The 22290-nt window shown below is 43.8% G+C and overlaps 1 protein-coding gene across 2 annotated transcripts in view; it reads right to left on the bottom strand.

The window, feature by feature from the left end:
• NAV3 (neuron navigator 3) overlaps positions 1-22290 on the bottom strand; it is a 1035010-nt gene that overhangs the window by 30833 nt on the left and 981887 nt on the right. For both annotated transcript variants that reach the window (XM_086919576.1, XM_086919578.1), the window contains 2 exons: positions 12274-12392; positions 4507-4710 (listed from right to left, as the gene is read on the bottom strand). In XM_086919576.1, the coding sequence (XP_086775702.1) occupies positions 4507-4710; positions 12274-12392 (323 nt within the window). The remainder of the gene's footprint in view (positions 1-4506; positions 4711-12273; positions 12393-22290) is intronic.

Here is a 22290-nt window from a genome sequence, read left to right as displayed (position 1 = left end):
CTGTGTCTGGTGAGTAGGCAGGTCAGTGTGCCCAGTGTTGGCTGTGGCAGTGTCCTGACAGGCAAGTTTGCATGTGCGATAAGGGGGAGTGGTGGGATGGGGAGAATGCTCGGAGAGGTGCAGGAGAAGTGGCAGGCAGTGCAGACAAACACACCTTCAGTGCTGGCTGGGGGAGGGCTCAGCTGTAACACAGAGATGGGTTTTAGCCGCAGAGAGCAAAGGCAGAGTAGCATTTTGGCTTCAATGGGCTGGTAGAGGATCAGGGATCCTGGAGCTGGGAGCAGATGGACACTGACAGGCATCCGTTTGGTGTGCCTTCAGCACACCACAAGTGGGCCTGCTGAACGTCTGCCATTATCATGGTGTAGTGTAGTTCCTATATTCCTAATAGGCTCAGCGCATTGGAATAATATATACTGTAGTTTAGACGTTTACCAAATATATTAAATTTAATAGTGAGTGCCAGCTAGCTCAGAGGTCACAAGAAACGTTCTCGAATAAACAAGAAGGTATTCGTTTCTGACAACTGCATAAACATGACAACTTTGTTTCCCAAGAATAAGAAATCAAATCTCTAGAGTCGCTGAAACAATAGATAATCATTTTACTCAGTCAATCGTGCATGCTTTGTTTCACCAGAGATGCAGAGAAATAGAGAGACGGGTGTTTTCAATAAAAGTATTTATTGAACAGTCTTCTTTCTCAAGCATAGGAAATGAACTGCTACAGTCGTAATACTGGTTATAAAGTACAAGGCATATAATACAAACAGTATTATAAAGTAGTACTGTAAAATCATGATATGGTTTCTAAGCCATAAAGTGCATAACATGTATAAAATGCATACAGTAATAAATAATGACTAAAAGTACTCAACTGGTGCTTCTAAAATACGCCTACCCCGGTGTACCTAACCTAAGTCTAGTACAAGGGAAGAAGTAAGTGATGAGTAGCTTAAGTTTAGTAGTTCTTTTCCAGGAATCTATTCCAAGAATTCTCTAAGAGGTCTAACCAGCTCCGTACCTTGGTTTTAGAATGAAGGAGGTCTTGTATCTCTCTCTCAGGACTCGATTTCCCAGATACCCGCAAGGGTAAGCCGGAAACACTGGAGCTGGACTTTTCGGCAAGAGAAAAGACATCGTCTCTCTCAGTACGTCAGTTGGAGGGTCGGCTTCCTTCGGCACTTGCTGCCGCAGGGCGGTCGGGCAAGTAGATAGTCGTTCTGCTCCAAACCACTGTGTGTCTGTCTGGGCAAACCTAGGCATATTTATACTTTGAAGCTGCCGAGTTTTACGCATGTTTGGACTTAATAACGTCACCCAAAGGCTAAATTCTTGGAAAACGCCAGGAGTTCTTGGAGAACTTCATATTCAAGCAGGGGGAAGTCCCTAGCTGCTGAAGGCAGGTTTTTCCAAGAAATTGTAGTTGATTCTCGGAACTTAGTGGAAGTAGGTATGCCGTATTTGGGCTGCAAGGCTCAGGCCAAATATGGTACTGATTTCTATGCCTATATAAGGATTATGATAAAGTATACCTATATAGGGGCATGAATTGGGAAATTTACACTAGGGTCCTATATTCATTTACAACAATGGTCTGGGGGAGGGAGGGATCCTGTTTGTGGTGGCTAAAGATTGCCATTGCAGGAGCATTTGAAGTGGGGAAATGTGGGAGGTAGAAAGCAGTGTCCTAAAGGAACAGATGAGTGTGCGACAGTGGGGCAAAAAGTAAGCAAAAAATGCTAAAGGAGAAAGAAAGTGAGTAAAGATGGAGCAAGAGAAGCTGAGTCTGATAATAGGCAAAAGAAAAAAGCTGAAAATAGGAGGCAGGGTACAAAAGATAAACCAGAGGCACAAACAGAGGCTAAAAGGTGTGGAAAGAGAGGCAAAAGTGGCAAAACAAAAGCAAGTCAGAGTGAGAGTTAATTCAGGGCAGGGTGAGTGGAGAGAGTGTGAAAAATGAGGCAAGAAAGAATGGAAAGAGAGGCACAAAGTTTCAGGTAGTGGCAAAAAGCATGTATGAGGCAAATGTGGAAAGAGGCAAGAGCAAACGCAAAAAGCACAGAGAGGCAAAGTTTGAACGTGGCAGAGAGAAAGGCAGAGTGCAAAGAGGCAGAGGAAAAGAGGAGGCAAAAATTAGAAACATGAGGGAGACAAGGCGCCTCGAATCAATGTACAGGATGTAAAAAGGGTCCGAAAGGGAGTTGTGGGGCCAAAGGGCTAAGGCAACAGGTAAGGCAGCCAAGGAGGACCAGGTAGCGACTTCTTAGTGTATACGAGGAACAGAATAACACCAATTGTGGGAACTGCGATTTCTTAATGTAAGAAAACATACAACTGTTTACTAGCGATTTCTTTTGGATAGCAAATTGACCTACTTCATCAAAATTAAAGCGGTAAGCCGCAGTTTGCAACCGAGTAGGAATGAGGGCAAACTCAAGGACGGTGGCCTGCTGGGGTCACCAGACCACCATATGTCTGTGATTACATTTCAATAAAGCAACTATTGTTTTTAACAGCTGCCCATTTTCCTTAAAAGAAAATGGGATGTGTTTCAAAAAGAAAATTAGACATTTAAGTACATTTTTTTAAGAGCAGGCAGTGGTCTGTAGAACTGGGTCACTACCACCTTCAAGGTATTGGTAAATAATTAATGTTTTGCAACTGCAATTAAGTCACAAAATATAAATGTATCCCATTCAGTTTCAGTATTTGGAAGGGGAACCCAAACACATCCTTTCCAAATACTGAATTGGTATGTATTCGTAATTTGTGATTCATACATACCAGAAGGCTGTTTTACATTTGCAAAGGAGTGCATTTGAGGAATCGGTCAGTTTGTGACCGCAAAATAGCTATCTACATATGGCCCTATATTTTTTCCTTACCTACCAAGTAATAGTATAGCATTGACTGTGTTGATTTCTGCATGGGAGCAATACCTAGGATTTTGCATATCTAAGGAAGAAAGGGTCATCGTTTTTTGGCTTGAAATCATATGATTCGCAGGCTCACATGGTTTGTGTTAGGCCACATACTGAACGACGTCGGTGAGTTGCAAAAGCCTGAAACAAGGTTTTGGGGATCATTTTGAATGACATTTAGAGGGGGTGAAAGGTGCTGCTATCTTAATTGTGATTTCCAATTGTAAGTAGCAATGGTTTGCGAACACCATTGCAAAACTCTGAAAAGTCACCCCAAACATCAGTGGGGAAGGGAATTGATTCACAAAGTTGATATTGTGTGAAAGTGTCGGCAGAGCAGTCTGTGGTCTAGGAAAGCAGTGCATGCTGCCAAAAGAGATAGTTTTTAAAAGCATTGAAATTTGTTTTTCACGTTTGGAAAAGCAAAAGCAAGGATGGTGGTCGGTGTCACGTGGAGGCCACAATCCATTATTTGTAGCCATTAGGAATGAGTCACACATTGCATTCTGCCTAATTAATATTCATTAGGCAGGTAATTTTGCAACTCTTGGTAAACATGCAGTTTGCATGGCAACGTATTGGGGCACAGGTTTGTTTGCAAAATGCATATCCATTTGCCGTCCAGTCGGTCAGTGCACTGCAAATCATGATTTGAGAATGGGTCTGTGTGCATTAGGCCCATACACGCCAATTTTGTCTCTTCTCATTGAGGCAATTCACCACCCTAATAACCGCGAAGTATAAACACCATCTACAGTTTCACCAGTAGCTCTAGTAAATGTTTTTCAGATAACTAGATTGATATGAATTTTCATAAAGATGTCTGGCATCCTCTGTACTCTATGGGAAATGTGGCCCTCAGGCCAAGGCAAATTGTATCTCTTGGTAAAAGGATGGGGACGTGAAAGACAAAGAGGCATTTGATGACAATTAGTGAGCACTGATATAGCACACTGTCTGGAAGATAACTTTTGCACGGAGATCTGCTTCTTCCAGCGTGAAATCCCACAGGCCAGTCTCAACTTTTAAACGATATGCTATTTGTAAGATGAGTACCAATGAAGTGGGTAATTAGAACAGTCATAAAAAAACGTTTCACTTTATTAATATGCGATTTTAACAAGAATAATTTAGTTGGAATGTTGACATCCTAATTAAAAATGTACTCCAAATGGATAGACATTGCACAAATCACTACTTTACTTACACTGCAAATGAACAAAAACGTACATGCAAAAGTGTGTCTGCCTTATTCTGAGCTTTTCAGTTACTGAACTTGAGCAAAATATTATTACCCAAAACTTTCGCAGCTGACTGGCAAACGCTGCAGAGCTTAGCTTCTGATTGACAACCTCAACAGATATAAACAATAGAGGAAAAACAAAAGGAAAAGGAGGGGAGAGGTGATTGTTAGGCACGAAAATGATACATCGTCACTAAAACGAGTGAGAAAATGCAGTAGCAGAGCTGATATTCTGAGTTAAAATTCGTTGTTGTTAATTTTTTTTTAGCTTTTTGATACTGACAAATAATAACACACAACAGTTTTAGTATGCGCAAAGTATTTTTTATATGTAACTTACTAAAGGATCTCCTTCCGAATCGGTTTGCTTAATGTGCTTTGAGGTTGTTCCTTCCTTGGCAGAGCTATACCCCTCATAGCCAACGTCTTCTGGTCTTAATTGTAGTAAAGACGGCCACTCATGTTGTGACGATGCTGAGCTCCAAGGGTAGCTCTCCAGTACCCGCTTTGAAGGATCTTCCCACGGCGCCCTTTTCCCATACATCTGCAATCAACAGAGTTACAAATATTTCACACAGCCAGCTCAGAAATGAAATTGCAGCAGGACAGAATAAACAAGCACAGCAGTGGAATTGCCATGATCTTCATCAACTCCACCACTTCCTCGGACAATACCCTAGAAAAATTGAACACATGATTTTCAAGCTCGACATCAAAGCCAACTTCACCCAGAGCGGCACCCTCATTTACAGACCACGGAGACCTTCCACAAATTAGCTGACACCATTGCAGACCTTGTTTCCCCTTCATCTTCACTCAACTCTAATGCCCCAACCCTCCTTAGAGATCGGTAGTTCCCCCTGAAAGACTGCACTGACCTGACCATGACAGAACTACTCAAAGTCCTAGAAAACCTCGGTCTTGCATAACTTGACAAAGACCCACGCACTTCACTGGACACCTTTGGGACCTGAATGCCAGTACCTTCAACATCATCTCAGTCAAAAATCCCAGGCCAATCACTTGGACTGACCATGCTCTCATTAAATTTACTATCCCCACTCCACTTCAACACAGAACAACCATTGCCAAGCTATCCCACAAGGACTGTAACATTATCCAAGAGGAAGTCTAGATGACCTAATTCAAGGAATGCTGGACTTAACACTGCAGCAGCATGCCGAACACAGTTACATACTTCAACAACTGGATCACCTGACAGCATCGCTCCTCTCAAACCCAACAAATTCATAAGCTCCAGAAAGCAATCTAGCTGGTACACTGAGCAACTCAGTATGACAAAGTGCCAATACAAACAACTGCAGCGCAGATGTAGAAGGTGCCAGGACAAACCTGCCCTAAGACACCACCACAAGCAGATTCGTGCCACCAAACATTTCACACTCATCAGCTGCATCAAAGCCAGCACCAACAGCAGTAAGGAGATCTTCACGTTCATGAAGTATTTCACCCCTTCAGCAGCCTGCTCCACTAACACCACACCTTCACAGTACCTCTGCACAAAGCTCTCCCAGTTAGTCTGCACCAAGATAACCAGAATATATGACAACTTCGATTGCCAACAAAACTCTTCGCTTCATGACTCCCCATCTCATCCAAGGAAACCACACTAACCATAAGCCCCATAATCTACATTATCAAAACTGCCTCCACCAAGCAATCCATCCACTCCAAGGACCCATTGGATCCTCTACCTCACCACAGATTTGGTAAAGGACTTGCATCCATCAGCTCAGAGCTCACTCCAACCCTTCATCTCTACAGCCACCTTCTCTGATGCATGGAAACATACCACTGTACAACTCCTGCTCAAGAAGCTTTCTGCAGACCCAATGATACTCACTAACTGCACACCCATCTCCTTACATTATCATCAGGCCAGATTCCCGAGGACAATAACCAACAAATGCCTATCCAATCATTTCAATACACACCATTTCATTGAAATCTCCCGATCAGGCCCTTCCAAAGCAGGGATGAAATCCGTAGGATCCTGGACAGAGGAGACCTAGAAACCCTCATCCTCCTGGGCCTCTCAACAGCAGTCCCACCCCATCTTCATCGGACATTTGAATGACATTTTAATACATGGTATCTCTGCTGAATAGGGTCTTTCCTGGAAGGAAGAACATGGTCTGTAAATCTGATCCGTACCGCTTAGTCACCCACAACTTTATTCGTGGAGTACCACCATTCCTTCAGCCCAACACTCTTTAATGAATAAATGATCCAGCTTTCTACCATCATCTGGTTCCACAACTTCAATGCCCACTCGTACTCTGACAACACTCAACGTATACCTTTCCTCTTGGACAAGACTCACAATAGCCAGACCTAGTTCACTGCCTGCATGACCCAGGTCTTCAACTGAATGAAGAACAACTGTCTCATCTAAACACTGACAAGATGGTAGTCATGATTTTTGAGAAGAACCCAACACTGACATTCTTCCTGGTGGCCAGCCAAACTCGATCCTACTCTCACACCGACAAAACCGCACTTTTAACCTTAGGATCGTTATTGACCGTCAACTCAACATAACAGCCCAAATCAGCACCATCAGTGCTTTCTGTTTCCATACCCCGAAGATGCGAATCTTCAAATGGCTCACAATCAGCATCCACAAAACCAGCATCTACTATCTCGCCACAAGTAAGCTAGACTATATGAGCATCCTTTATGCCAGACTCAGCAAAGAACTCACCAGATAACCTCAAACCATTCATAACTCTGCACCCAGAGTCCCAGTCAACCTATCATGCAACACACACCATACTGCAATGAAGCTAAAAGAGCTCCAGTGTCTCCCAATACACAAAAGAGCCCCGTTCAAACTCCCCACGCACACTTTCAAACCCGTACACAACATGGGCTCAGCCTACCTCAACAACCAATTCTGTTTAAACAAACCCATCGGACACCTCCACTCGGCCAGACTCCTACTCGCACACATTGCATACATATGCATGGCTAGCAGTCAAGCTTTCTCCTATATTGCTGGAATGACCTGCTGCTACACATCAGTCACCTCTTCCAACCTTGAGTTCTGCAAAAAGCTGGCTCTTTCAATAGACACACTTACCAGCAATTAGCCAGTCTACCTTCCTGGGTGACAGTACACTTTACAAATACAACTAACATTAGGGAATAGAAAATTCTAAAAATATAAATATAATAGACATCTGTAAAAATAAAGCATTAACCATACATTTCTTAGTTAGAACAAAACATTTATTTGTTGGCTGCTTTTGGAACTGAACTGGTGCCACATATATATATATGTAGAAGCAATTATTGGCACTGAGGGCTGTTAAAACTAGTCTACCTAAGGCCATTAAGAAAATTATGACAATAACTTGCTTATAAATATTTCTTCATATGGCTATTCTCGTAAAACTGATCCTTTAACCTCCTCGACCTTCACAGTTTTCCCAACCTTTTTCTTGTCTATTACATTTCTTATTTAACTTCCAGTGTCTGTCTTTAAAGATTTTGACCCATTTAACTATGACAGCTCAGCATCTCTTGATTGTCTAAAGATACCTATGCATTCATTAAAATGGTCTGTCAATATCAACCCAATTTTTGAGTTATATAAGGTTATTATTTCTTCTCTTCAAGTGCCTCTTTTCTTTTTCTTTTCTTTCTAAAGGAACAAAGGGAACCTTCATGTTGTGTCACACCAGTACAGCACTAAATAATCATGAAATTGTGCTGTGGATTCATGTTCTAAATAGAGCTTAGCAGAACCTAAGGTACTTGCTTATAGTACATGACTGATGTTTAACGAAACTCAATGCACAAACATTGTCACCACATCTGGAATGTATGCATCTATCACTGCAGTATACTATATAATATTACAAAATAAAGTCTGGACCTGTTCTTCCTTAGGTCCCATCACATATTTCAACAGGAAAACCATGCATTTAAGAACAGATGTAAGTACAGGGATAGCCAGTACAATTAAGATGTCAGCACTTGCCATGTCAAGAACTTACCTGATATGATCAATAATATGGGATGTTGTGACACCAGCTTATAATGCAGTCTAATGTCAGCTCAGTGTATAATCCTAAGGTAATGAATGTTACCACACCCATTTTTAACCCAAAGACCTTCTTGCTTCTCACTGGTAGCAGTATTTGCTGCTATCAGAGTGTCTAGGAATTAGGTGGGACATATACTGTTAGTATTTCCAACAATAGTGTGCGTTCTTTCCATGCATCTATAAGAGTGCATTTTTAGAGATGTTATACATTTTATTAGGCAATCCTCACATACAGTAAATGTGTAAATTAAAGTATGTAGGCAGCAGCTGGATGAAAAAATCACAAAAGTCATATTCTCTCAAAACTTGAAAATGAATACACAGCTGTGAATAAATCCATCATTTTGTTAGGTCCCACTTGAAATGGTTTTAAAAAAAATATTTTTACTTTGACAATCTGTTATATGACCTTTGAAGGATGCCCAGCTTTCAGACGTGGCACCAACTACATGTCCTCTGCCCTAAAAATAAAAAACAATTCTCTAAAAAGCAGCTATTATTGATATTTTGTTATTTTCGATGTAGGTTTTATCATGGTATGAAGAAGTTAATCGATTATTTGCAACAATTCTGATAAAAATATTATGTTTGATTAAAAGCAATGTTCTCTGGCAAACTGCAAAGTTTTAATTTTGAAAGTGCAGCATGGATAAAAAATCTATACTCCTCAAGATGTACTATTTTGATATACTTATGTGTATTCAGAATTTCTTTGATATTTAGTGGGATACGCTGTGTCCACCCTAGTAGTTGTTTAGGTACAAAGAGCCATATTAGAAAAGGGAACCAAGCATCTGCCATACTGCATTTTTGTAGCAAACTTATTTAATGGCAGCTTTTGCCATAAAGCATATCCCTTATAGAGGAACTGAACCGTTTGCTGAAAATATCAGATGGAGAAAAAAAACACAGTTTAGTGTGATTTATTTAGGGTCTTTGCCAATAACAGATTTTTTTGCCTTGCCTGACTCACTCTCAGCAGAGAACTGACTGAATCCTAACAAAAAAATAGGTTATTTGCTGCTAGAAAAATTCCTGACTGCTCGAGAAGATAGAGAGAAAATATTGTGTATTCTACTTTGACTATCTTGGGCTGGAATGTTTCTTCAAGGCCTATGAGGGTAATCATGTGGACTTTTATGGTTCATTCTCTGGCCATTCAGTCTGCTTGCTCAGTAGAAATGTTGCAGCATGTGGGCACAGAAGGTCTCATAGACACAGTAAACTGTGTCTGACTGGATAGAAGGCAAGCTGTAATTGGACATTTCTTCAACCCACTCTTGTAAGATTTCTCCTGATGTTTGGTTGATGTAGATGAAGAATAACAAGAACTTGTGGTAATAGAACCTGATTTGATGCCTGGAGCGAGAACGGTGAGGAATGTTGCTGCAACTGAAACTGCGAGTAGGTCTGTGAGAAATCTGTGCTGATTATATGGATATATTTGTCAATGTTCCTTTTATCAAAAACACTTATTACTGTACGTTTCTTTATTGTTTTGGCAATTTGTCAGTCATCTGTACCACATACATGTCTCCCAATAGACACTTGCAGATTGACCTAGATATTAGGATGTATTTTTCTTAATAGTAGCCAGATTTTCCAGGATTTGTGAGAGCTTGGTACCAGCTCACATCTTAATAGTGACCTCTCTCTCCCCTCTACCATGGCAACTTTGCTTCCTAAATTAGCTTAATTCTAGATTTGATATTTTTCAGGGAACAACATGTAATCCTGATATGTTTTTATGAATATTTGCGTCTGGGGCAATTCTTGAACTATATAGACAAATTAGAATTTTTGAAATATAGGGTCTGACAGATCATCCCATCTGCTTTTAATGAACCCCCGACATCCATCCACATCCAGCCAGACAATTGTCCTTGCAGTAACTAGTCCATAACTTACTAATAGAGATATGTTTAGTTTCATCCAAACTTGCTAGAGTTCACTTACTTTGTGCCAGATAACATCTAACACCACTTGGTGCTAAGCCAGGGGCATGAAATAAAATCAGGCTAATTCCCATTAATACAGGCTGTTCTAATAGCTTAAGCAATGCATTTTTAAACAGCATGGCGTGCTTGTTTTTGAGACCTGGTCGCAGGTTTCATGTCCCAGAAGATAAAAAACATGTATAGAGTTCCAAAATGAAACAAAGCAGCTGAAACACTATAAACAGATGGAACTCTTCACAATATTGTTGGCTCACAATTGCCTGAGCAGAAAGATGAGACTTCAGGGCAAAATGTTTAAAGTAAGCTGTGAACATACTGACCAAATACCAAATTTCAATACTAACTTTCAAACCAAGAAAAAAGAAAAACATGGATTTTACCAGTGTGGAAAAAAACAGCTTTGGTTTGATTTACCCTTAATGTTTGCTCTATCTGTATTGCTGGTATTAGTGCTCTGTGTATTTAACCCATTTTAAACAGGAATACATTTCCAGTGCGTATCCCTGATTGACATATTTAACTTGCCTAAAAGTCCCAGGTATACAGTTTAGCACCTATGTTTTCGAAGAATAAACTGTACCACCATAGCAAAAAACAACTAAAAGAGCTAGATGAGAACTGAGGAAGGGTTAGCAGAGAGGAGAGAAAGTAGTTTCTTCACCTGTGGACTGCACCACCTGTTGTGTCACCAACAGAGTGTGTCTGTAAAACATGGCCTAAGGCCTACCATGTGAGGTCTGATAGCCACAGCCTAAAACCCTGCTGTCACTCCTGTCAAAATGGCCCTTTCTCACAGGCAGGAAACCCTGAGTTTAAACATTAATATGTGACTCATAAATACAGCTTGTTGCCCACGTGTTAGTACACAAAAACATTAACCTGCCTGGTGACAATGCGCCCCCCTCTGTGCGATCCCATCATTTAATTCGCCGTCATCAACTCAACCATGCACCTGGACTCAAACATGAGTTAACAGCTCCTGCGTTGTTACTTTGTACAACTTAAGCTTGTTTCCAAATTCCCTTCCCTTTCACACACTCTTCCGCCCCCCATTCCCCCTGCTCTAATTCCCAGTATACAGGGGAGTTGAATAAGAAGGTGAAATGCATTTTGTAAAAGCAACTGGGCATTTCATAAAAGTAACTCGGTGTGTAATAGCTTAATGGAGAGTTGTGCTAATGTCAAAGTTTAAACCGTGTCAGATAAATTAACGATGCTTCTGTACTTATTCTTGGAATAAGGTCCGGATGGACAAACTTGAACATGTGAAATAATTGAGAATTTGCACTTTTCCTTGCGTGTGGAATTGAAGACAAAAGTAAAAGTGGAATAACATAAGGAGAGCAAAGAAAAATTATGATCAAAAATTGAGTAAGAAGGAACATATTACGCAAGTTTGCATGATGCTGTGCCTTGGAATTTGAGACGGAGTGCCGTCCCAAAATATAGGTAATACAGGGTTGCCCCAGTGCAGATGTCAAGGAACAAGGCAGCTATTTTTGAGTTGTAACTTTTCTGAAATGTGACACATCCCTTGGTATCAGACTACTTGTGTTGTAAAGAAAATTATAAAAATAATAGTTTTATGAAAAACGGAGTTATCTGCAGTGCTATCCTAGTAGTGTGGGTATTGCAAATTATGGTAATTTAGTCCTTTAGATATGCTTCTTTAACTTTTGCAAACTTTATATTATAATGCTTAAATTAGCAGCTTCAGCAATACCTGGAGTCAGTGGGAAACCATTTTCTCTTATCCAAAGGGCAATAGACGTGACACCCATCTGATATGGCCACTTTCCCCATGCTTATGTAGCCAACAGACTCTCCAGCCACATTCCTGTTCAACTCACTCACCTGCCTTCTCTTAGGCAACATATTCTAACTTTACTGGTGAAATTAACTCAACTTTTCCCAAATTCTGGAGCCAATGGTGAAATTAACTCACCTTTGCCCAAATTCTGGAGCCAATGGCAATACAGTTTACGTTGACAACAGTAGAATAAAAGACAACACCAGTGAATTTGAAAACGATTTCTAGAACACAAACCTTCACAACACTGCATTTTATTTATCATACCTGAAGCCCTTCCCTTACAGCTTCCAAAAGATAGGGAACCACAGAGTAGTTCCAGAGGTCTGTAAACCATATTCTTGAGCCATCCACATCCATTGGACAGGAAAGAAAGAGTCTTGGTCCTTAAAAAAAAGTGATAGCATCCTTAGTATAATTATGAATTCTTGACACCTCTACTGCAAATGTAAATGTAGTTCATTTAGACAAATTAGTCAGCTAAACCTGTGGAACAAAATTAATAAATTGTACTTATGCAAAGCTATAAAACTGGCCTATTTAAAAGACAGATAGTTGATATTTACATGTATTAAATTATGACCTAATTTGACCACCACATCAAGACTATTCATATTTACCAAAACATTTATAGCAGATAGATGAGACATTGTATCATATTTTATAAACAACAGTTTTAAAATCCCATGCAGTTATCTCTTAAAATATTAAACAATCCACAAAGTGCATTAGCACAATTACAATGAAGAGAATACATGCAATTTCCATCACTTTATTATCCTGTTCGCTGGAGATAATGACGAGGACAGTTGAATACATCATACACAGAATTGTAATTCTGATCTTTAAAAGTAATCAAGCACACTATACATACACACAATTGAATTATCACTCCCTAAAGATGGATTACTTAGTGTAATTTAGGATGTATTCAGTCTTTAATAATTGAAAGTTGCAGTGAAAGTTTCCTTTTACACTTGTTTTAAGGGAGGGCCATTCCATGATGTTACTTTGCTCCATTTATAGTGCATCTCTAATTTGATTTACAGTTTTTACCAATAGTGAGGCCCACTACAGCTCTCCCCGTTGAGTCACTTTCCAGAATAATTGGGAGAACTTTGCAGGGTTATTACTAGATAGGGAAGAATCTTAGTGAATGAGCCCCCTCTAACTCCATGCAAGAAGTCAATTTAAATTCATGCTGAATGGCTTGGACTACCGCACTATGGGCCCGATGTAGGTAGGGCGTTACCGATCGGTAACGGCCGAAAATACCGATTTTTGGCCCTTACCGATCGGTAAACAGCCATCGAGATGTAGGGAACCAAAAACAGAAAGAATCGGATAGAAAACCGAATCGGAATGAGTACCGAATGGGAAAGAATCCGATACGTACATACCGAAAATCGGATATGTAACGAATCGGAAAAACACTGAATCGGATGCAAAGACCGAATCGGTCCAATTACCGATTCGTTAGTGACACCGAATCGGAAAATCACCGAATCGGTCCAATTACCGAATCGTTAGTGACACCGAATCGGAAAATCACCGATTCAGTCCAATTACCGATTCGTTAGTGACACCGAATCGGAAAATCACCGATTCGGTCCAATTACCGATTCGTTAGTGACACCGAATCGGAAATTCACCGATTCGGTCCAATTACCGATTCGGTACAAATACCGAATCGGACATGATCCGAATCGGAAAACATGCCGATTCGTATGAATCTCCGATCGGGAAATTCCCCTATTCCGACAGTTGGGGAGATGTAGGGAGGCACAGAAACACCGAAATCGGCTCAAAATCGGTAGAATTCACTCGGTATTTACCATGGATTGCAATCAGGTGGTAACCAACTCCAACCCATATAAACAGTCCCAAAATGCATTGCAACTTGCAGGATGGCAGCTTTCTATGTCATTGCGAGGCGGCTACGGCTACAGCAGGAAGGACAGAGGGAATGGCTAAGAAATGAACAGGTCTACAGACAGAGGGTAACCCTGTTCATGCTCACTGAGGCTGAGATCCTACAGAGATACAGGCTGGACTCTGACACCATACTTGAGCTCATCAGGGACCTTAAGCCATTCTTGGACCACCACACCCCAAGGGCACACGCCATCCCTGCGCACCTCCAGGTGCTATGCAGCCTACACCTGCTTGCGTCTGGCAGCTATCAAAGTGGAGTAGCAGCAGCAGGAGGGGTGAGCCAGAGCAGCCTGTCAAGGTTCTTCCACATATTCCTTGACGCCATGATAGACAGGATGGACCAATACATCTCTTTCCCTGCAACCCACGCAGAACTGCTACAAACTAAAGCTGACTTCTACCAGATGGCACAATTTCCCCAAATCATCGGTTGCATAGATGGCACACGCATTCCGATTTGCCCACCAGCGGACACCGAATACATATACCGCAATCGGAAATCTACACACACCATCAACGTGCAGGTGATCTGCAATGCCAAGTGCACCATCACAGACCTGGTAGCAAAATTTCCAGGGAGTACCCATGACTCCTATATATTCCAACAGAGCGGCATTTATGCACGGCTGATGGCTGGCGAATTTGGAGAAGGATACCTCCTAGGTGAGACACATCATCAGACCCCCCATAACACATAGTAGGTAGGTGGAATACATGTATGCATGTGTCTAATGTGACCCCTTTCTCTTCCAGGCGACAGTGCATATGCCCTCCGCTCATTCATACTCACCCCCTACCTCAACCCCTCCACACCCAGCCAAAGGAGGTATAACCGGGCCCACATACGCACAAGGAATGTTGTTGAACGGACCTTTGGCATCTGGAAAAGTAGATTCAGATGCCTGCACAAGAGTGGAGGTGCAAGGCAGTATACCCCCATCACCTGCTGCAAGATCATAGCTGTATGTGCAATGTTACACAACCTTGCGGTCAAGAAGGGCACTGAGGTGGAGTTGTCTGACTACGAGGACTATGACGACGACGAAGCTGTGCCACTGACACAGCCAGCTGGGGTGTGTACGCCAAGTGATGGCAGATACAGACGTGAGGAGATCACTGAGAACTATTTCTGACTGAGTACAGATGCAAAGACAGCTAAATGTTGCTTGCAAAAAACAAATTTTAATAGTGATGCACCACAGTTACAGCACTGATGTGCATCAAAAAATGGAGTATGTAAAATCAAATAAAGTCCAGGGTTCTGGTTGCCTCATCCCCCCTTGCCAGGCTATTTTTTTGCCTGCTTGCCAGACCCACTGGGGTGTCCCTCGGCCCCCTCCGAATGCCTAGCAGCATCAGCGGATCGCCTGGTGCTCCTCCGTGGCTCAGATGCAGCGCTGGCCGGGCTGCTGCGGCTGCTGCTGTCTCCAGCATCACCCAGGTCCAGGGCAGGATTGGAGGCGGTGTTTGATATTATCATGGCCTCCATGGCCGTGGTGATCCTGGCCATCCCCCTAGTGAGCTCAGCCGTATGCTGACTTAGCACAGATTCTTGGTTGGAGCTGCGATGGCACAGTTGTGCGGTCGCGCTGCAAGGCGGGCCATGGCCCGGTTCAGCACCCGGGCATCCCTCCTGCGCGCCACCTCATGCTCCTCCTGTCTGGCAGATGAGTGGGTGATGGCAGTGGTCAGCCTGCCTAACCCTGCTGCCACCTCCTTGTTGGTTTCCACAACAGCCTGGAATCCCTTCACCAACTCCCCCATCTGCATGTTGTGCTGCAGGAGCTGGCGTTGGCAGGCCATGGTGGATCTGGCCTGTTGGCGCTGGATTTTAACCATCTGTCCCTCCAGGCCCAGGAACACACTGCCCTCCCGTGCTGGTGCAGCAGTGGTGGTGGTGGCACGGCATCGGGCACTGCTGCTTCCGGCCTGCTGAGTGGGCTGGGGTGCCACTGGTGGGGGTGTGAAGCTGGCCGGTCCCTGAGCCCCTGCTCCCAGGACAGGTTGGACAGGTGGCAAGGCCACGGTTGTGGCAGGAGCTGGTGTAGGCGGAATGGTCTGCCTTGTAGGGGAGTTTTCTGGTGAGAATTGCAAGGGGGGTGTGCTGGGCAGTACTGGGGAGTGCACTGCTTGGAAGTCAATGACCAGGACTCCCTCCATTCCTAGCCCTGGGGTGTCTCCTTCCTCATCCTCCTCCTGGCCAGCCTGGCTGGTGCTCGGCCCTGCGACTGCAGTGTTGGACGTTGCTGCTCCCTCTGCTGTCACAGTTGTTCCACCTGATGGGGCCCCTAGGTACAAAGAAGCATTTGTAAACTGAGTGCCGATGTATTACAGTCAGTACAATTATGGCATTCCACATGTCCTTGCATCTCCTTACACCGTGTCACACTGTTTCCTGTCTTGTGATTCTGCACTGACATATTTGGCTAACTTCTGCTGACTACATGTACCATGATGCTTGTCTCTTGTATGTTGGTGACAGTACAGTGCTGGTGTTTGCCTATGCATTGTGTCTAATGGGGAGGTGCCTGGTAGGGTGTGTCATGATGCGCATGCTTCTTACCTGTAGCTGTGGCTCTCGCAGAGCTGTCCAGGGTCCCGATTCCTACGACACTCTCCCTCTCAATGGTGCTGGAGACAATTTCCTCCAGCTCGGTGAGGGGTGGCGCCGGGTTGTTGCCTCCTCCAGTGAGTCCAGCCTGCCTTTGTATGTCAGCCAGCTTCCTCTTCGTGAGGCTGCGGATGTCGTAAAACCTTTTTTTCAGTTCCTCTATGGACCTGGGGGTGACACCCGCAGCATTCACCTTCTGGGCGATGTCGGCCCAGATTCTCCTCTTGGTGCTGTCTGGCACGTTGAGGGACAGCTTGCCAAACAGCTGGCGGTGCACCCTCACCACCTCCTCAACCAGCACCTGAAGTTCGGTGGTGGTGAACTTGGGCTTCCTCTTCTGGGAGGACTTCTGGCTTCCTGACTGATCTGCCATTTTCTCCTGTTCAGTTGGCAACCTCCTTCTCCCACTGCTGCTAACTGTGTGTGTTGGGCTCAGGCAGGCTTTCCAGAAACTTCTTAATTAGCTGCACCTGCCAGGGTTGCCACTCCCTGTTTGGGTGGGGGAGGGGGAGCCACCTCATTGGCTGAATCGCCTATTGCCGAATCGGCTTTTACCGATTCGGTAATATCCGAATCGGTAAAATCCGAATCGGTATTATCCGAATCGGTAAAAGCCGAATCGGTTCATTCAATGCATTCCTATGGGCTTTTTCGCCATGGGTCTGTTTTCATGCCTACGAATCTATGATTGCCGAATCGGATTTTACCGAATCGGCTTTTACCGAATCGGTATTCGCCGAATCGGGAATATCCGATTCGGTGGTAGCCGATTCGGTGATTTCCGAATCGTTGTTGGCCGATTCGGTACTTTCCGATTCGGACCGAGCAGAATCGGAACGTACCGAATCTCATTACCGATGCCGACCGAATCGGTATTCATTCGGTTTTTTTCCCTACATCTCGTTTTCCGATTTCAAAATACCGATTCGGCCCGCCTCGGTATTTTGAAATCGGAAAATCGCGTTTACCTACATCGGGCCCTATGTGAGAACAGACATTTTAACATTTGACTTTCAGGTTTGGACCAACCAAGAAGTTCTTGGGTCGCTGTTTAGAACCTCGGCCCCATACAGTGCATGTGGTCGTATTTTTCCTTAATGTGCAGCTTATAGTTGGGTCATAGAATATCCTCCATCTGTAAAATTAATACATTAATCAAATTTTAAAGCCATCTAAATTGGTTGACCAACTCAGATTACGTTAAAAGATCAGACCAAATATCTATATGAATTTACATTTTCAACTTTGTCTCGCCCTAGGTACAGTGAAAGTTGGGATTTATTTTCCAGAACAATCATAATTTTTCTCCACAGCTCCTACCAAATAGGTAATAATTGTGAAGAAACTCCAACGTCCATTGTAGATGATGGCTGTATAGTTCATAAGGATTAAGTAATCTTATAGGCTGAACAATTGTGAATAATGACAAAGAATGCCACAGGGTGCCGCAAGGTCCCTTCGCTGGGGGGACACGGAAGAAAAATTCCCAAAACCGGGAGGTCTCGAGAATAAACACTCCAACATATACTGTCAACACAACATAAGTATCTCTATCCTGCACATGAAGAGGAACTCTACCTCTTCAGGCTTTCTTTTGATTAGTACGTTTGGAAAAAAGCAATTGACTCTACCTCACCCTAATAGTGGCATGCTCCATCATCGGGTCCACCTCAGCCCCTAAAAGCTGAGGCGGGCTCAACCATATTCCACTGAGAATTTATGAGAACCTACTAGTGAGTCTGAAGAAAAAAATAAAAATACCTATCAAGGGTCACATATATTTCTTTATTAGTGACCCTTTGTTGAATGGTTAAAAATCACAAAAGGAGTCAAGTCAATAAATTTATATAGCGCGCTACATACCCAGAGGGTCTCAAGGCGCTTGAAGAAGGGTGGGGAATTACTTGTCAAATATCCACGTTTTAAGTTGCTTTCTGAATGCTAGGTGGTTCTGAGTAAGGCGAAGGTGAGTGGGAAGTGAGTTCCAGGTTTTAGCTGCCAGGTAGGAGAAGGATCTACCTCCCATGGTGGTTTTGTTGATGCGAGGTACAGTGGCAAGGGCTTGGTTGGAGGATCGTAGCTGGCGGGAGGGGGTGTAGAAGGACAACGTGTGTTGAGGCATTCGGGTCCGATTTCGTAGAGTGCTTTGTGTGCGTGGGTTAGGAGCCGGAAAGTAATCCTCTTATTGACGGGGAGCCAGTGGAGGTTTTTCAGGTGACCAGAGATGTGTTCTTTACGCGGGATGTCTAATATGAGCCTGGCTGAAGCGTTCTGGATGCGTTGGAGTTTTTTCTGGAGTTTTGCGGTGGTACCGGCGTAGAGGGTGTTTCCGTAGTCCAGTCGGCTCGTGACCCTCGCTGATTTCGACAACATGTTTCAGCCTTGTCACTGGTCTGAATGAGGTCCTGGGCTTTCATCAGGACTTATGGACTTTTATGTGCCCCAGATTCATTGAATAGCTATGTTATGTGGAAATCACATGCAGTATGTACGTTGGTGTCTGGATAGAACGTTGCTGAAAAGTGAGTAATAACTGAATCACTTTCGCACAAGAATAATTTGGACCATGAGATTTCCCTCCTTTTTTTTCTACTGGTCTGTAGGTTATATTTTCTTTTCTTGGAACTGGTGGTGAAATTCATTAACCAGGTTTGAACCTCAATTTTATGTAGGTGATGAATTGCTGATTCCACTTGTTTAGCCTTGCTTTTAACTGTAACTACTTTCTCTGGAAAAAGCACAGATATTAAGGAAGAAACATCATTTAGAAGAAATGTTTGTATAACTGGAGGAATGTTTTAAAATTATTTTGACTGGTTAACCATTTTACTCAGCTTACAGTTGAAAATATAGGGTTGTAGAACTGGCATCTCTTTTTGATCCTCATCGACTGTAATGAGATGTATACTGATGGTGCACAGGGATTAGCAACAGCGACAGGGCTTGACAGTTACTGTTCCTTTCTGCTGCTGGTAGTGCTATCTGGTCATTGGTCATCTCCATGACTGACCTTAACAGAGATGGTAGGCAGATATCTTATGTTATGTCTATTCACCTGCTTCATTAGATCTTCAAGTGGATCCCCACCAAGTGCTGTAAAATGGTCACCCATCCGCACATCAGCAGCAGACTCGACTACAGCAATGCACTCTATGCCAGCACCACTCTATGCCAGTACCACTAGAACACCTCAGCCAGACTCATCCTGAACATCCCATGCCACAACCACATCACCAGCAACCTGAGAGACCTACACTGGGTACCTGTCAAGAAAAAGAATCACCTTCAAGCTCCTCATGCATGACTACAAGCCCTCCACAATGCCAGACCAGCATACCTCAATCACTGCCTCTCCTTCTACACTCCTACCAGATATCTCTGCTCCGCCCAAATGGCCCTGGACACCATCCAATGGATCCCCAAGACCATGGCTGGAGGAACATGCTTCTCATACCTATTTTGAAGACCTGGAACTCCCTGCCACTGCACCTCAGGCAATCACCATCACTGCCGCAATTCAGGAAGGAACTCAAGACCTGGCTCTTCAACTGAATCAGAACCCCCCGAACCCCCTCCACCCCCCCCCCCCCCCCCCCCCTTAGCACCTCGAGACCCTCACGGTGAGTAGTTGTGCTTTATATGATTACTGATTAATGTATTGATTGATTGATTGATTGATTGCATAGTGCACTAATCACCCATGAGGGTATCCAGGCACTTAAGCAGGTGTGTGGTCTCTGTGCAGCTGTTTTATAAGCCAGGTCTTCAAGCTTCTTGCAGAACTACAGAAGTGAGGAGGAAGCTTTTTTGTATTGTGGGAGGTCATTCCAATTTTGTGCGTGTGATGTAGGTTAGACAGCAACCTTCTGCTCTGCTTTTGAGAATGGGGGTGTGTGTGAGTAAGAAAAAGGCTGAGCATAGGAGTCTGGTAGGCTGGTGAAAGTGTATGCTGCAGTTCAGGCATGGTGGCCCAGTGTTGTGCAGGTTTCGTGAGTGTGCAACTATTTGTAAATGCCTGCATTTGTGAATGGGAACCAGTGGAGTTCTTTGAGGTGGGGTGTGATATGGGTGCAGCATGCATGGTTGAGTGTGTGCTTTGTGGTGGTGTTCTGGATTGTCTGAAATTTGTGTAGGAACTGCTTGGAGAGTCCGGCATAGAATGTGTTGCCGTAGTTGAGTCTGCTTCTGATGAGTGCTTGCGTGACAGTGCTTCTGTTCTGTGGCAGCCATTTGAAGATCTTTCTTAGACTACACAGGATGAGGAAGTCAGCAGCGCTCACTAAGTTGACTTATGCCATCATGTTGATCTTGTCATCCAGGATGATCCCCAGATTTCAGCTTTGCTCAGTGGGTGTTGGCCCTAGCACAAGGTGGCAACTCAAGGGGAGGTCCTGTTGCATACGTTACTACTTGTGTAACAATATATCTGTAAGAGACATTAGTTAGTCACCTGAAAGAGACACTTTAGTGATAGATACCTTACCTTGGAATAGATTCCCCAGCAATACCAACCCCGGTGTTGTGTATGCGAACAAGATTACACCAGAACGTCACAGAGAACAGAACGGCCACAGAAGCCGTCCCTCCGCACCTGACTGTCAAGGCAATAATGCTTTGTAAGAGTGTGCAGCAAAGCCCACGGGGCAGCCTGACAGATGTCTTGCACCACATCCCAATGCCATAGTAGCTGCTGTTGCCCTGGTAGAATAGGCAGGCAGCAACACCGGAGGTTCCTCTTTAGACATAGAATAACAGGCCTTGATACACAAGATGACCCTGCGGGAGATAGTCCTCTTGTGAACAGCCCGGTCATACTTGGCACCTGCATAGCCAACAAAGAGCTGGTCATCCACCCGGAATCCTTGTGTGCGATTCAGGTAAAAGGAGAGCACACGTTTTGGTTCCATATGGTGGAGTCTCTCTTCCTCTCTGGAAGGGTGCAGAGGCGGAAAGAGAGTGGGCAAGGTGATAGTTTGCCCAATGTGGAAGGCAGTGACAACCTTTGGCAAGAAGGAAGGATGAGTGAAAAGCACAATCTTGTCCGGATGAACCAACAGAAAAGGAGGCTTACAAGAAAGAGCCTGAAGCTCACTCACTCTCCTGGCAGAGGTGATAGCTACCAGGAAGGCCGTTTTCAAAGTCAGAAGATGTAAAGGACAATTGTGAAGCGGCTCAAAGGAAGCGCACATGAGATAAGTCAAAACAAGATTCAAGTCCCACTGAGGCATTATGAAAGAAATAGGAGGGAACTTATGCGTAATGCCTTTTAAGAATTTCTGTACAACAGGGGACTTGAATAGAGAAAGCTGATCTGGAAGCCTCAGAAAGGCTGAAATTGACAAAAAATAGCCCTTGAGAGTGCCCAGAGCAGAGCCCTGCTGGGCCAGAGAAAGAAGGAACAAAAGGACCTCAGAAAGAAGGACAGAAAGGGGATCCACATTCTTGGCTGTGCACCATGCGCAAAAATGTGTTCCACCTGTAGGCATATACCGATTTAGTGTAGAAATGCCTGGCTGCCAGAATGACATCACAGACTTCGGAAGGCAAGTCAAATAGAATCAACTGTCGCCGCTCAATCTCCATGCATGTAGATGGAGGCTGGACAGGGTCGGGTGGAGAACCGTCCCCTGCTGCTGCGACAGAAGATCCTCCCACAGAGGCAGTCAGATCGGGGGATTCAGGCTCATACTGAGTAGCTCAGGATACGAAACTCCTCGAGCCCAGTCCAAAGCCCCAAG

The sequence above is a fragment of the Lissotriton vulgaris genome, chromosome 1_1 (assembly GCF_964263255.1).
Source record: "Lissotriton vulgaris chromosome 1_1, aLisVul1.2, whole genome shotgun sequence".
Taxonomy (NCBI): domain Eukaryota; kingdom Metazoa; phylum Chordata; class Amphibia; order Caudata; family Salamandridae; genus Lissotriton; species Lissotriton vulgaris.
The sequence above is the reverse complement of the archived record's forward strand: the minus strand, read 5'-3'. Positions and strand labels throughout refer to the sequence as shown.